The 17,163-nt window shown below is 34.9% G+C and overlaps 1 protein-coding gene across 1 annotated transcript; it reads left to right on the forward strand.

Moving 5' to 3' along the window:
- Positions 1-2,720: 2,720 nt before the first annotated feature.
- Positions 2,721-15,440, forward strand: LOC133190542 (solute carrier family 15 member 4-like). The gene is made up of 11 exons (XM_061326226.1): positions 2,721-2,741; positions 5,986-6,286; positions 8,274-8,372; positions 8,512-8,597; positions 8,789-8,928; positions 9,015-9,184; positions 9,908-10,086; positions 11,719-11,905; positions 12,547-12,747; positions 14,071-14,214; positions 14,679-15,440. Exons 2-11 carry the CDS (start codon positions 6,025-6,027, stop codon positions 14,930-14,932), a joined length of 1,722 nt encoding a protein of 573 aa, XP_061182210.1. The 5' UTR covers positions 2,721-2,741; positions 5,986-6,024; the 3' UTR covers positions 14,933-15,440.
- The last annotated feature ends 1,723 nt before the right edge of the window (positions 15,441-17,163 follow it).

A 17,163-nucleotide genomic window follows, 5' to 3' on the forward strand; every position in this document is an offset into this window, starting at 1 on the left:
GCAAAAATGTCAGAATGGGGTGCTTGGTTACTTAGCGAGATTCACAATCACATAAATGTTCTAAGGCTTTTAGCAATAACACACGCCGTAAAAGCATTTCTGAAGCAGGAATCAACCATGGTCGTTCTCATTCAAACAACAAGACAGCTATGAATTACATACTAGTAAACAAAATGCATGGGGAACGGTATCCAAGATGTGCAATGAGTTAGCCTTGGACCTATGAGAATTGTGTCTGAAGAAGGGTAGTTGGGAATTATAACGGTATAAATAAAATTTCAGATTCTTATGAATAAAAACAATAGATTGCAAGGTAGATCTGTTTGCATTCAGAATCAAAGCCAGACTAAACCTATTTGTCAGTTGGATGCCAGATTCAGAAGCTGTGGCACACAAAACACTGTTGCAACTCTGGATGGGAATAAAGGGGTATTATACATTCTCACCCATTCTGTCTTATTTTTCAATGTCCAGAGCGAAAGAGCAACAATTCTGCTGGTAAGCCCAGCATGTCCAGTCCAACCGTGGTATACAGCAATTCTGAAGATGTGCATTCAGGATGCCATTCTCCTTCCAATAATTCCTTATCTCCTTATGTCAGACAAGGGAGAACCTCGCCCACTAATGAGGAACAACTCTCTTCAATTAGTCGGATAGAATGCCTCAGGAGGTGCATGAAAACAATGCAGTTATCACAAGAGACTGAAAACCTCAACTCATATGGAAAGGGCACAGCATCTTCTTACAATTCAGCCTGGAAAAAGTGGGTTTTTTGTGTGTCATAAGAGAGGCTGATCCATTTTCAGCCCCGATAGATTTAGTATTTCATTTTTAAAGCCATTTCTACTAAGGAGGGTTTCAATATAGAACGATCAATGTTCACAGATCTGCTTTTTCTTCTGTGCTTCCCCATGTCAATAATTTACCCATTGGTCAGCATACCATGGTAAAACTTTTAGTGAGGAGAATTTTAAGACGAAATCCCCCATTACCAAAATACAAAAGAAACATGGAATGTTAATAAGTTTCTATTATATTTGATTATTTTTTCTCTCTCAGTTAATACAGAACTTTCTCTCAAACTCTTGTCAAAAAGTTGACTGTACTTTCAGTTGTTTCTGCCCTAAAGATAGTTTCAGAAATTGCAAGATTAGAGAAGGGTTTCATGCAACCGAAGTTGTACCATCAGGTGTACCACCAAGACGCTAAGAGATTGTCATTCAAAAGAAGTGTTTTATGCACGTTTTCCAGATAGCAAAGTATTGTTGAATGCTTTAGTAGAGTATTTACATGCAAAAAGACGTATAGGACTCTTGAACAATCAAGTGATCCTGTTCGGCCACATAAAGGTCGAACGGTATATCTGGTGAGGGTTCTGGGGTAGGTGCAATATTGTCGCTGACGACAATAACTATACAGGACAACATTGTGTAACGTCACAGTTGTCCTTATTCTATTTTCTTTAAGACATCATGTAGATGGATAAAACTAAAAATTGTTGATCAAATTTGAAATTGCTCTTTATATACCCTATGAGTGCAAATGATTACACGTGTATTTCCCGCTGTTAAATTTCTGTTTATTGATATTTGAATGCATTGCTATTAACTGCTTGAACAGACCGCTTCTTTTTCATGAAGTACAGAAATATCATGTTGGATATTTTTAATTTAACTTTACTTATATATCCCCCGTTTTCTTTTACTTAAAATATCGATCCACCTTTAGTCAAATGATGATATCTTTCATTAAAAGTATAATTTCTAATTCTTAATTTCCTGTTAGTCTATTGTGAAATTGATTTGGAAATAAAATAGTAATTATTATTGTGTTATTATATATTATATTATTTCCTTTCTACAAATCCTGCCAAGTGAAATTATTTTATTTAAAGGTCTATGTAGGTCTCATGCAGATACTTTTAGGTGAACGGAATTCCGCCCCCCCCCCCAACTCCCCGCATTACGTACCCCAAGGGTTATTCGGCTTTTTCATAAAATTTTCTGTCACACACTTCATAAAGTATTACCATCCAAATTAAAATCTAAAACTTTCCTTAAATAAAAATTCACACTCTCTAATGGTAAAAGAGAACACTTTTAGTATCAGAGGGTGTGGATTTTTTATTTTTAATTTTTTAATTTTTATCATTATTCAATTTTTTCAATTGTAATACTTTATAAATGTGCCATGGAAAAATATTTTTTTTAAAAAACGTCGAAGAACCCTTAACGCGGGGAAGGGGGGGGGGGGGGCTTCGCCAAGCACCTGTAGTGACTTTAAAGGTATTTACACTGTATTTTAAGCAAATAAATTTCACGTGTTATTAGCTTTGTATATTTAGTAAGGTTTCAGGAAAATATAATTTTATTTCCGGAAATAGCACAGATAAACCCACAGTAATCCTATTGTGCATGAGTTTTAAGGAAATTCATGTACTATCAGTTATACATACATGTTTATATTCCAAAAACCGACCTCGATTTAAATGTTCCTAATTGACTTGCGGATATTTATAGGTGAAAGATCATATGACTCTAAAATGTCTCGAGTGATACAAACACACTATCAGACTTGATAGATTATTTTAGAACTAATAAGTGTGATTAATCAGGGAAATAATGAACTCATGATGAAGACTAAATGAGAGGATGATTCCTATTCATCAGCTGCTAGGAGAGGAGGCGGATAATAAAACAATTATCTAGAACATCGTAGTCAATATTCTTTGGACATTACAGGTAATAAGGTAATATTTCAATTAGGTAGTATTTAGGGTCTATATTAAGTATATACAAGTGCATAACATTTTAATGTCATTGCATGTTACATAAGAGGTATAATTAATTAAATTTTATGTAACCCTTTGTATAGATATAAAAAATTACGAAACTGTTTAAATCTTATTCTACGGAAAGCAGGTCATGTTTTATTTCGATAATTTTCTAAGGTGGTCAAAGTGCAATATGTACTGGCTTGTGCCACTGATAATTGAACCCCTTATTTCAAAAGAATACAATTTTTATTTAAGTCCTTTGGCGCTTGGTACATGCATTCCGATCTGCAAAATAAAAAATTTCAAGTAATGTATATATTTTTATAATATGTAATAATATTTCAGGTGATTATGCAATATTATTCCGCGATCTTTTATAGTTATGGAAATATATAAATCTCGCCATGATGACGATTTCCTGCCTAATATATAGAGGTAGAAACGTCAAAATACAATATTCTTACCTGATGAGAGGTAATTCTGCAGAGACTTATAGGAATTTGAATTCTAACATTTTTAGGAACATAATATTTAAAAAGGTAGTTTAAAAAGGAAAAATTAGGATGTTATCAAAGGGGTCTGTAGCAAACTTTTCTTAAATTTTTCGTGATTCGTATATATATACGAAAGGAATTTCGTTAATGAAAAAACAAGCAAGCGCAGAAATGGTCAGAGTCCTTTTTATTTTCAATTTTTTACAGGTATTCTTATGCTAATTCCATAAGTACTATATTGTCTGGTAGTCCTTGGTATACCTCTTAAATCTGTTGGTCCCTATCAACAAAAGTTAATATCCTAGATTTCTAGCATTCTAATTACTTACATGTAAAACAATTAATCAATTAACAATTAATCAAAGCATCATGCGAAATCTTATGTTAATTATATGTATGATTCATATATAATCATATTTAATGAGGAAATATTTTTTTTTATATTGCTCAGCTGTAATGAGACATTGTGTTCATTTAAGTGTTTGATGAATCCATTAACGTATTATACAAAATATTACAAAAGATGAGATGAAATAAGAAAATCATCAAGTGTAAAAAGGAAACAACTTTAAAAAAAAAATGAATTTATTGCACTCAGAATATTTACTTGTGCTGAATTTCACAATTGTAACTTCTATTATCATGGCCGTAGGAACCGGGGGGGGGGGGGGGGGGGGCAGGGGGGCGTGCCCCCCATTAATTTTGCCGATATATATATTACTATAGTAAACATAGATAATATATGCTTGTGCCCCCTCAATAAAAACGTTTTGCTTGTCAGGAAATTTTTGGTAGTGCCCCCTCAACTGTCAACTGAAAATTGTATGGCTGTGCCCCCCACCTGAAATTGCTTCCTATGGGCCTGATTATTGGTCAAAAATAAACATGTGGCGTTTTGCTCTGCTGTGGAATCCTTATAGTTGCGGTTTGAGGATACAAAAAAATTGTTAAATTGATGACTGAAAAATTTTTTTTAAACAGGGACTTCATTTTGTGTGCACAAACCTTGAATTACAATTTCCACAACTGAATTTTTTTCTAAAACTAGAGGCCGATGGGCCTTGATGGTCACCTGATTAACGTGAATTTCTCTAGATGATTATGACCAACTTCGAATCCGCCCCACCTAGAATTGGAAATTTGAAGTCATGTGACATGAATTTTACAAAATGGTGAGGACTATGTTAACTATCATATTTTTGAAGCTTGCTCCTATAGATGATTAAAGGATAAAAAGATTTTTAAAGAAAAGCATATCAAATATACATGTATGATCAACTTAGCCCCACCTTGTGCCTAAGCTGTTGGGACGCACATTATGTTTTGTAAATGCTAAAATAGCTTACTGCCAAAATGCATACAATCTTGTTCAATGTCAGGAATCAATAAATTTTACAAAATAAACTCCATAATGATTTACCAATAAACCCTAATGCTGAGTCCTGGACCCAGAGAACACGAATTCAGACTTGGTGGAAGGCTGGTTGCCAGCTAGACTAGATTTCCAGAAGTGAAGAAAATGAATTCATACATTAAATATAGTACAATATATGACCGATTTATCCTCATCATGTAGGCTTTTGGTTAACTGAACATATTATATTTTTCAAATGTATTGCAAGGTTCCCTTCCAAGGGAATATACCATATAAATGGCAAAAATAGCATATGGACATTTATAAATCATTTTTTCAAAAACCTCAGATTATATGAAAGTTTTCTTGTATTTGTATAAAGTTTGTATTTTTTCATTTGTATATTTGTATAAAATTTCAAAAATTAAACAAATAACGAAGCAAGCGCCAGTGTGGGGTCACAATAGAAATTTTATTTTTAATAGACTGTAGAGGGGGAAAAGCTCAAAATCTTTTTATCAAGATTAGAAGGGCCACATTTCAAATAAATTTGCAACACTCTGTAAGAGGAGGCCAACCCTCAAAGTTGATAAAACTTTACCAACTTTAAAAATTCGGACCTTAATATCCAGAAAACACATTATTTTTGCACAACTTTCGATAGAAGAGTCACGAATTTTATTCATAATTTTATGGGAAAGATATCCTTGACATGTTAATTTTTCTCTTTAAAAATTAGAACTAGCTCTATTTGCTCATGATAGTGTATAATTGTATTTCATATGGAAGGGGAGCTTAAATTTTTACGCAAAACAAACACTAAAATCATTTTCTATCACCACTTGCTATTGACAATGAATAGAGTTTCGTTCACATTCACTAGAATAAACTTGGCAAAGCAGGGCTAGCATCACTTCCAATTTAATGTGTCATAATTGAAAAGTCACATAAAATCACTACACAGGCAGGTCAAAATAAAAGATAAATCATGTTACATCCCGTGAAAATCAAACTTAAATACATATACTGATTAGATAAGGACTCATCTACACTATTTCAAGGTGCGAAAAAATAAATAATTCACTCCCCCCCCCCCTCCACACACAAGGTAATACTTATTGAAAATCATCAAACCTTGGTACAAAGAGTAGAAACAAAGACACAAAAACTAGTGTAAATATGATTTAATTGAGAAAAAAACTTCCGTTTGAATTCGATTTTCTGCAATGAAAGTCATACCCGCCACCTTAAAGGCAGCAATGGAACCTTATCTTCATGGGCATTTCAGTTTTACCTAAATACCAGCATTACCTATATGCAAGTCTTAGACAAAATTCAAATAAATACTGTTTTCTTATCAGGCAAAATACCTCTATCGACTAGGTACAGAGTCCCTTGATATGGCAAGTTCAGACAAAGACGAATCAGAACCTCTATTGAAGAAGGGAGTAAACAACGGACTCAATATGGAGGAGAAGAAAGAGATGGGGCAGAAGCGGAGTATGTCTGGACAACAATTGTTGGTGGTGGGATGTATTCTTATGTGTGAGCTATGTGAACGTTTGACGTACTACAGTGTAACCGCTAATGTTGTCCTTTTCTGCACCAATGTTTTGGAACTGGAAAGTACACAAGCCGCCACCGTCAGCCTGGTGTTCTCGGGTAAGACCCTGTCTAAAAGGAAAAGCTTGGAAAGTGAAATAAAAAGTATTTTCTTTATGATTGAAAAAAGGAATTTGGACTAGTAATTAAAAAGTTCATAATAATCGATGTAAAATTATGAAATAATCATAATTACAAAGAAAAACGTTCCAATGACTAACTAATCAGTATGTGCACTTTATTACCCTTTGAAATTTTTCTCGTTTATTTTTTAGACTTCCACTGAAATAAGGAAGCTCTATCAAATTAAAGAAGAAATATTCTACATTTCTAAATCTTATTAAAAATTATATGGGTAAATCCCATAAAAAGTTATAAAGTAATACTGGTTGTGATTTCCAGTCCAGTACAATCGCACTGTCAGCACTATTGCAGTAGAAGCAAGAGCATGTTCTACCTACGAACAATTACTCAAACGAGACAGGCTATTGACAAATAAATTGATGATACAAGAATATCAACAATCTCGTTTACAGTCAACATTTTGCAAATTCTATGGTCAATACATTGACATTGTTTGCAAATATAATCTGTCGTTAAGTCGAATGTAAACTGACTCTATACAAATGGTTAGGCCATCATTTTCACACTGACTTGTCTACGGACTTTTAAGTTCACCCGATCATGACAAAGAGCCAACGAAGGGTGTGGCCAGTCAAGGGATGCTTACTCCTCCATGGCACCTGATCCCACCTCTGTTTTCAGATGCACATGTTGTCTCTGCTCATAATCTGGATTGAGAGAATGGTCACTGCTCGTTATCTTCACATTTCAAGCAACAGTAAACCAACTTTTATTGGATGTTGGGATTTTTATTTATTTATTTATTTATTTTGTGAGATTTGTCACACAGCGAAACATTTCTTCTGTTGTTCATTTGTCTCAGTCGCAGATATTAATCCCCAACAAAATTAATTAAGAAGAATCCAATAAATGTCAGTTAACAGTCAAAGAAATGAACCGCTAACCTTAGATTCTGTACAAGTTACCACTGAATTCCTAGTCTTGGTAGAATTGAATTATTTTGCCACAGTCCTACCAAATAAACATCGTTCGACATAATAATAGAACCCCAATGATTACAGTGTTAAAAACACAATTATAGACCCTTCCCCTTCTCAGTTTGTTCTCTTTCCTCTGTCTGTTTTATCCTGCATTCTCGAGAGATGAGAGGAAAATCTGTTTTACTTCTAAATATACTACCAATATCAGCGATTTACAATTTAAACAAACAAAAGATAACGTGGGTTTATTATGATTAACGAAGATACGCTAAACATCGGGGTATCCCCGGTATATACACTTATCTACTCGAGTACATTAATGAAAAATATATATATCATGTGACCTATACTCAAGTGAAATGGCAGCTCCGGATGAAGAAAGAACAATTTTGTTATCTGCGAGTGGCAGGGAAGGGGGTGACAAAATATCCCCACCTTCTCTCTGGAGGGGGAATCATATGATCTTGGCTGTGGCTATATTGTTCACAGAACTTTGTGAAAGACTAACATATTACAGTGTTACTGCAAATATGGTTTTGTATTGCACCTCGATTTTAGAACTTGAGACTACTACGGCCGCCTCAGTGAGTCTTCGATTTACTGGTTAGTTATTCAAAGTGTTTCATTTATTTACTCACTGAGTCTTAAGTTTTCAGGTTAGTTATTTTTTACTCAGTCTTTGCTTTTCTGGTTCAAAATGTGCAATATTCACTCACAGGGTGAGTCAAGTAATTCAAATGTATCATGTTTACTCGTGCAAATTTGCTTTGTGTTCTTCGATGTAGTGGTAAAATAATCAAGTATCCTTGCCTTACTGGGCAGTTAGGCATCAATAATAAACTTTTTACAAGTTCAAATGAAGAAAAGGAGTTAGTTTCTTTCTTCCCCGACAATAAAATCTGCGAAGTCTGAAAGTAAAACTTTCTTTTATTGAAAAAGTAATAAGCTTTTCTCATTTTTCATATATAATTATTTCCTTGCAGGGACTGTGTTTATCATCCCTGTAATTGGTGGTTATATCGCAGACACTTTGGCGGGAAAATACAATACCATTTTAGGCTCTGGACTGATATACGTCTTAGGTACGTCTATATAAACCGAAATTCCATATCTTCATATTAGCATTTGATTGAACAACTTGCACTGCTAGTTTTGTCGACCAGTTATCTGAATATTTGGTACAGTTGTTTTCTGACATTTGCATTAAACGGCACATTTCAGGGCTGTTCCTCCTGCCAGCCTCAGCAATGAACTATACGGATTGGTTTGGAAGTGACGGTGATGGCTCCTCGTACGACTTGTCTACGGTAGTCTCTGCATTTCTTTCATTAAAAAAAAAATAAAACTTGATTGATGATTTATGTAAGATGCATTGCATTAAATAGCGTTTTTTAAATTGGAAATCAAAATTTTAAATTGTACCAAAATTTCATGAATCAAAACAAAGAACTGTTAGCAAAGGTAAATAATGCTTCAAGTTCTATTTGTATTCTTCCAGGAAATGCGGAGGGTTTATTATTTTATGGGTCTAGTATTCGTTGCCATAGGAACAGGAGGCATAAAAGCAAATGTTGGTCCATTTGGTGCACAACAAGTAGAAGATCTAGGACCAGAGGCAGTCCAGTCATTTTTCAACTGGTATGACGATTTTGCTTGTAAATCCCTGTAGAACTGTAAATAATTTCTTCCGTGGCATAACGGTTAATGTTTTATTGTGTCGGCAGGTTCTACTGGTTCATAAACGCTGGGTCGTTCGTGGCATTCCTGGGTGTGGCTTATGTACAACAAAATATTAGCTTCAGTTTGGGCTATCTCATCCCATTCATATCTATGGTGATAGCGCTCATCATTTTTGTTGCAGTGAAATCTAAATACAAGCAATATCCGCCAGGAGGTATGCAATGAATTTTAAACACATGTATTGTCATTTAAATTTACTGAAAGGCAAATGAGTGCAATTTTTAACATGCCCTGTCATATGCAACAGTGTATCTGTACCATCATCCATTACATTTATAATATTATGAAATGAAAAAATATACTGTAAACCAACTAATATTCGCGTCATCTTTTATTCGCGATTCGTCGGTTTAAAATCTATATATGACGATTAATTTTCGCGACTGAGGAAACATTCTCTACAAATACAAAGCAAAATAAATGGTTCGCAGCTTTTTATATTCGTGAGTAAATGTAGGTCGCGAAAACTCGCGAATATTTCTCACACGCGAATAGAAGTTGGTTTACAGTACATGTATGTACATGTTCTGTAGAGAGATGAAAACATTTATCAGTGTCATCTTGTAAGAAATGTTCACATGCTCATTAGTTCAAGTAAAGACCAAGGTTGGATTAATTATACACAAGTTGTTCATATCCATAAATTTTGCATGTTATCTTTGATATATTGTCATATGTAGGCAGGTTCCAATAGCATCAGTAACCTTTGTGGTCTGTACATAGGCAGATTACCAATAATATAGATAGTCTGTATTCTGGAGGCAGATTACCAATAATACATGTAACCTATGTGGTCTGTAGGCAGATTATAACAAAAGTTACGTTTGTGGTCTAAAGGCAGATTACCATTAATATATGTAACATTTTTGGTCTGTAGGTAGTATAATCGTTGATTCTTTGGGAGTTTGCTGTCAAGCAGGCTGCAGAAACTTCGACAAAGCCCGAAACGCCAATGGAGGAAAATACAAAGATGACTTTGTGGATGGGGTGGTTGCTGTCCTTAGAATTATCCCTGTGTTTTTATTAATCATCTTGTATTGGGCCATTTATTCTCAGGTTAGTTGAAAGTATTCAGTTATAATGTTCTAAAGCTATGATATGACTTATGATCACCATGTTAAATTTTAGGTTTGTCTAGTAACCTGTATTCAGTTTTCTTTAAGGTCAAGATAGATTGCGACAGGATTTTTTCCCTAGAATTTTATCTTCAATACTGGAATACCAAAGGTTTTTATATTTTTACAATGAAGATACAACCTCAGATTAACTTTCTGATTTTTATACCTCAGTTATCGGAGATATGGGGACATATTGTCATTGGTCTGTTCATGTATCTGTTTTTCTGCCCACAAAAACTTTGGCTATAACTTTTAAACAGTTGGTGCAAGGGCTTTCATTTTTCAAGCGTATTCCTAGTGATAAGACCTTTCTTTGGGTGTCAACATATTTACCTCATGACTTTGATCTTGGAGTTTGACTTACTTTTGAAAAACTTTAACCTTGGCTATAACTTCTTAACGCTTATTGCTAGGAATTTTATATTTCAAATGTGTATTTTATGTGGCAAGGCCTTTCTCTGGGTACTAGAACATTTTTACCGGTAGCTTGGACTTTTACGTGTTGCTGACAAAAAGGTTAGCCTTTTGATCCACAGACAAGCACTTGTTTCGTATATCCTTCTTTTTCTTTCCACAAGGTACCTAACTCAATTTCAGGCACCCCCGCTTCAACCTCGTATTTTGTTAATATATCCATCATTAACCTACTTTAAAATGACATCGTTCGCTTTGAGAGACTTTTTTCTTGTCAAATAAATCGTTTCAGACATCTCTGGTCGAGCTTCTTTATTGTAAACCACTCATTTATTCCTCGAAAATTACCTTGATACATTTTAAGACTCTAGACGGGATACAAAACTTCCGGTTGGGGTTATAAATGTAGGATAAAACCAGAGACTTCCGAGTTATCCATTCTGAGGTCTTGTAACGAAAGCTTTCCTTGGGTACCAACATTTTTTACCACATGACCTCGATCTTGGAGTTGGATCTACATGTACTTTTGAAAAACATTAGCCTTAGTTATACATAGACAGAGTGCAAATTTACAGTCCCCTCTGACATTTGGTAGTTAGGGACTGAAAAAAACTACTACCAAACAAGATGAGTTTGTGAAACACTTATGCCCCCGTGTAGCAGCTCATGGTCAAAGTTAAAGTCTTGCAAAAGTAGATCTAACTTCAAGATCAAGAGGTCAAAGTGTTGATACTCAAAGAAAGGTCTTATCAAAAGAAATACGCATGTGAAATATGAAACCCCTTACAGAACCGTTCAGAAGTTCGTCCTTCACCCGAGTGCAAGTCCTACACTTAGTTTAGGTGCTTTCAGGTACTGAGCTAATTTTGGTATGGGAGTCTTATAAAGTTCGCATTCAATGATTTGGGTTTTAATGACAAGTCAAATACGACTTTTGGGACCAGATTTTATTGTATTAACCTCGGATCTAGACTTCATGACATATTGGTACTAAATTTCAGATTGTCTATGTTTTGTGGGTTCTGAACGAGGTACAGATGATTTACTTAATTGACATTTAAAGGTTTAAAGACAATAAAAATTTTCATCGATTAAGGGAAAAACTAATTCAGAATACCGAATACTTATCTGAATCTGTGAAGCATCTTTTTTGTAGATGCAGTCAACATTTTTTCTGCAAGGTGAACGAATGGACGCCAAAATTGGCAGTGTAACGATGCCAATAGCCGTGCTGAATGTGTTCAATACCATTATCATCCTAATTCTTATTCCTATCATGGACAGAATCATTTATCCATTTTTGGCTAAGCATAACAGGAGTCCTACACATTTACAAAGAATAGGTCAGTTCAATTTTCACACACGGTATGATTCTGGAACGTAGGTACAATTTTGTTTAACCGTTACATAGGACAATTTGAAATTTTAAAATTTAGTCACAAATTAAGTTTGTCAAGAGATCGTCATAAAAATGAAATACATATTAAAGAAACAATGATCTCACCCCATGACAAAGGTTATTGTGGCTCTAAATAGAGAAACAGTCAGATATGATGATATTTTAAAATGATTTTGTCTGCTTTTAAGGGGCACGTCGTCACATTCTCTATCCAGAGTTGTCTGTCGCTACGCTGGGAGCGTAGCGGCAGAAACCTATGGATAGAGAATGACGTACTCAGGACCGTTAATCTCGCCTACGCCTACAGTAAGCACATGCGCGATTGGCCGTGGGTGTGCGACGATAAAGAAACATAGTGATCAGTTAAAGTTTATTTGGATTACGTTGTCATGTTTGATTCAAATGTCTCATGCAATCAGCCCGAATAAACAAATTTGGCCAATGGGATATCATTGCTTAACCATCAAAATAATTCTGAAAATTTCAACAACAGTTCTATTCTCTTAACAGTAGCATGACTGCCTTAGATTATTCTTATTCCAGTCAACGTATGATATTTTTTTTTTTTTTTGTTTTTTGTTGTAGCCTTTGGTTTCATCTTATCGGCGCTTTCAGTTCTTGTGGCAGGGATTTTGGAAATTTATCGCAAGAAAGATATTGAAAATAATGGATATATTCAACAAGATCTGGCATCGGACACGTTCAATGCTTCTCACATTTCTATTTTCGCCCAAGTCCCCGAATTTGCTTTAGTGGGAGCTAGTGAAGTTTTTGCCAGTGTTTCTGGTAAGCAGAACAAATGTTCAAATAATTCAGGATCGATGGAAATCTCAATTATTTCAAGTCAATGTTATTTTAGTAAAATAACACTAGTAACAAGAGGTCAATGGGCCACATCGCTCACCTGAGCTCATTGGCTGGGACGAAGTAGAAATCATTTCAGTAATGAAAAGGGAGAGGGGGGACAAACTTTAATTTTCACTATCTCAGGATGCTTCCATATCAATATTACTAATCATGGCTTTGCTATTCTTAAACAGAGAATTTTAAAGATTTTTTTCCTGTGTTTTCTACCGTCACGTCACGGTAGCTCATTCTGTAGAGCTCTCGCTCCGTGATCGGTGGGACGTGGGTTCGAGCCCCGGCCGCGACTGACCTAAGTTGATAAAAATAGGTAGCAACTGTTCCTTCGCCAAGCGCTCGACACTTTGAAGTGAACGTTGCGGGTCCTTCAGATGATACCTTAATAACCGAGGTCCCATGTCACAGCAGGCATAGGCACGATAAAGATCCCTCACTGCTCAATGGCCCTGAGTGCCGAGTAAAGCTCAAAATTTGAAGCCCTTCACCGGTATATGGTGAAGTCTCTGCATGAGTGAAAAATTCTCGAACTGGATGTAAAATAACATACAATCAAACAATTCTATATTTTCTTATGTAAAACTCTGATCTCTCATTGTGGCCCCACCCTACCCACCCAAAATGTTAAAAATTAACAGACGGACAAAATGCTTTCAGTACAAGTGAGCTAACTAGATCTTAAACTGTTTGATTGTTTGATTTAATCACTGTGTTTAACCATGTCTCATGTATTGTATTCAGATTAGTTCAAATCATGACCTCTGGGGTAGGATGGGGCCACAATGCACTATCAGAGTTTAACATATGGATGTATAGGGAAAAATTCTCTTATATCTTTTTCTATACAGCAAAGCCACGTTTAGTCACATTGATATAGAAGTATCTTGAAGTAGTGAAGATTCAAATTTGTTCATATCATGAACCTGTGGGGTAGGGCGGGACTACATCTAGAAAAATCATGACACCTAGGTCTAGTGTGGGGTCACAATAGGGATTAAAGTTTTACATAGGAAACAATCTACTGCTGATGAAGAACAGCAGGGCCATATTGACTCAGGTGAACGTTGTGGCCCATGGGCCTCTTGTTTTTATTATCTTTCTATTTATTTTATCAAAGGTTTTAAAATGATGAAAAATTGTCTTATTTAACCTTAACGATTTTTTATGACTTTCTCGGAAAGAAAAGAAAATTTAAAAAAAAATTGCGCCGTTATACCTTTAATAAGATTGTAAATGTTTGATTTTCAGGTCTGGAATTTGCATACTCTCAGGCACCCTCATTTATGCAGGGGTTGGTTATGGGTTTGTTTTTAATGATGTCGGGATTAGGTAATTACGTGTCTGAGGCAATTCTGGAGATAGTCAAAGAAGCATCAGGAACTAAACCACCAGGTGGGTTCAGTTATAGCGCCAATATATTCCAAGAGTTCAGAAGGGTTAATCAGAGGCACAGGCATATGAAATTAACAAAAAATAATGGCAAGAGCAGAACTTGGTATGGCAAAAATAGTTTGAGAGTTATCGAGAGGAGGTGAATATTTGGAAACCAGTTTACATTTTGTAACGGAAGTTGTCCTTTTTTCCTGTATAAATCATGGTGTAAATCTAAATAAAAAAGTTCCTCCATCTAGTAAATTCTTTTCTTTTTTCAAAAAAAAAAGGTTTATTTCGGTTTATGCCTGTTGTTAACTTAAAAACTTAAAGTGAATATTATTTTTCGACATAATTAGACATGATATTTATGTCTCCGTTAAACACATCAAGTTTACGATATTGCAAGGTTTTTTACTTGGCAGAATTACGAATACATTGTATTCGACATAATTATGACGGTATGAACGCTCTTTTATTTTCAGATGCTTGGTTTCCCGAGGAAATGAACGATGGAAAAACAGAGTATTTGTTTTTCATGCTTGCCGGACTTATGGCAGCTAACACACTTGTTTTCATCGTTGTGGCGTACTTTTATAAATACAGAGAACCGGAAGAACAGCAAATCCTGGAAATAGACAAAACCGTCGACGTGGAAAAACCTCCGGCGTATGATTCTCTGGATAAAAGTTTCGACAATCAGGGTTATACAGGCGAGCGAGAATCCACCAAGTTATAAGCTTTCACAGCTCCGTTCAAGGAATCTGCACGAAGTCAGTATGAACATTTAAAGTTTTTGGGAGGTAATTGCTTCAAGCTTCCAATTTTTTTACTGAAGTCCAACTTTTAATGTAACATGAAGAACTTACCTTTTCGGTGCCCCGGATAGTGTCGTATATAATTAAATGTGATTTCTAGGAAACAGCCATTTATATTTAGTGCCATGGTTTGGGAGTTCATGTACGTATAGTCAGTCGTGAAGCCAAATAGAAGGTGATGCTTTGGAAATCCAGATAGACATCAATGTATCTGAAATCCATGTATTCATGAAAACATTATCGGTCTAGATATCACTGATGTCAGTGAAATCTTAAATTCCTCAAGTTAATGATGCAATATATGTTATTCTGTATGGGCTGTGTATGTATTCAGAATTTTTTTGGTACATTTTGTTGCTTCTTTATATACTTATCTGTATTCTGGTATACTATAATTGTACAAATGTTTTATTAAATATTTTTATTGTTTACCTTTCCTATTTTAAACATTTTAATCAATTTAGGTATATAACATTCACGGGTAAAGAGGAACAAAAATTGTCCCTGAGGGGTGGGACAAAAACGGTCAAAATTAGAGCAATCTTAAAAATTCTTCTTTACTCTTTTAGCAGTCAAACTGTTGGCATTTATATTTAGCAAATAATGAATGAGCATTTTACCAAAATTGTGAAATTCATGATCCCTGGATTCAGGGTTTTCATATATTGAAAATGCAATATGTTTTTGAAAAACTCCTCTTTTACGGATGGACATCAATCAGGCAAACAGTTAGCAAATGAGCCCCTCTACTAAAACTGTGAAATATGTTGGTTATATATTGAAAATACATTCAAGCTTTAAAATATTTAATGATGGGCAAACTGTTAACATGATAATGTAAGACAGATAGCCCTCAATCTACCAAAATAATTAAATATCGTAATCCAGGCCATTGGATTGGGGTTAGTTGGTAATATATTGAAAATATTATAAGTTGAATATTTAGCAGAAAAAAATTTGCATAATTACAATGAACACTCAACCATATTCCAAACTCAATTCTTGGTCCTTGGATTTCAGGCCCTGCCGCGGGGGTAAGTTGGTAACCGAAATTTTCGGTCAATATAAAAAAAAAATACGGTGTTCTTATTATAGGTATTACGTATTTTTTATATTTACTGAAAATTTCGGTGAAATTGATAGGTTTGCGAACTCCTGTGGTCATATGTACATGGCATCTTTTCTTACGGACATCTGCAGACAAACTGTTCCTGCGATTAAAATATTGAATAAGCACTTTGTCCTCTTCCATAATTGTATTATTGCTGATCTCGTAATTTCTGGTTCAGGCCACAGGGTAAGGCTAAGTCATATACTGAAAATTCATTATGAATTGATTTTTATTCATAATCATCTAAGAGACACCAAACTGTGATTATATTACCACTTTTTGCTTTACCAAAATTGTGAAATTTATGTCCTTTGCGTTTAGGGATGGGCTGAGTTGGCTGTATATTGAAAAAAAATTATTTAACGTTTGAAGATTTGTACTCATGGACATTTAGCCAGTGTTAGCAGACACGCTTTTTGCACGATCACAATAAGCACCTACTGAGCCCTCTGCAAAGATCTTGAAATTCCTGTCCCAGGAGTCGAGAATTCAGGTTCCAGGTGGAGCTCGGTATGTCATCTACATTGAAAAATATTAAAGACGGCGAACATTTGAATAAGATTTATTCCTCGACATTTATTAAGAAAAACTTTATGCATTGTGGTATTCATCAAATTACTTTATGTGAGCCTCTGAGGTTCAGGCGCCACAGTGAGCACATAGACGAACTGAAATTTTTCAAACATCAAATATCTTTGCGATAAATTATACACTGAAAACATATATCAAAGCCATCTGATGGCCTAGAACATTGAAGAAACGTATGAATGTTACAGATAAAATTTTCGTGACACGGTATTATGATAGAGTTATCTCCCCAACACCAAATAACGAAATTTTCTTTCTCCGCGAATCTCTGTATAGAGTTACCCTTTTCTGAAACTGTCAAACTATTATGACATATTAATATAATCAAAATCATAATGAGGCATATACGAGTACTTGCAAAATTTTGAAAACGTATCCGCGTGTTTTTGTTTGTTTGTTTTTTGTTTTGTTTTTTTTAGAATTCCTGAATTTCTCTGTATATTTTGTGTCTTA

This window comes from Saccostrea echinata, unplaced genomic scaffold (assembly GCF_033153115.1).
Source record: "Saccostrea echinata isolate AGI-Se365-2 ecotype Australia unplaced genomic scaffold, CSIRO_AGI_Sech_v1 ptg000022l, whole genome shotgun sequence".
Lineage (NCBI taxonomy): Eukaryota > Metazoa > Mollusca > Bivalvia > Ostreida > Ostreidae > Saccostrea > Saccostrea echinata.

Coding starts and splice junctions, on each gene's coding strand:
- LOC133190542 (XM_061326226.1), top strand. CDS start 6,025: ATGGCAAGTTCAGACAAAGACGAATCAGAACCTCTATTGAAGAAGGGA. Junction 8,929..9,014: donor GTCCAGTCATTTTTCAACTG/GTATGACGATTT, acceptor TTGTGTCGGCAG/GTTCTACTGGTTCATAAACG. Junction 14,215..14,678: donor ATCAGGAACTAAACCACCAG/GTGGGTTCAGTT, acceptor TTTTATTTTCAG/ATGCTTGGTTTCCCGAGGAA.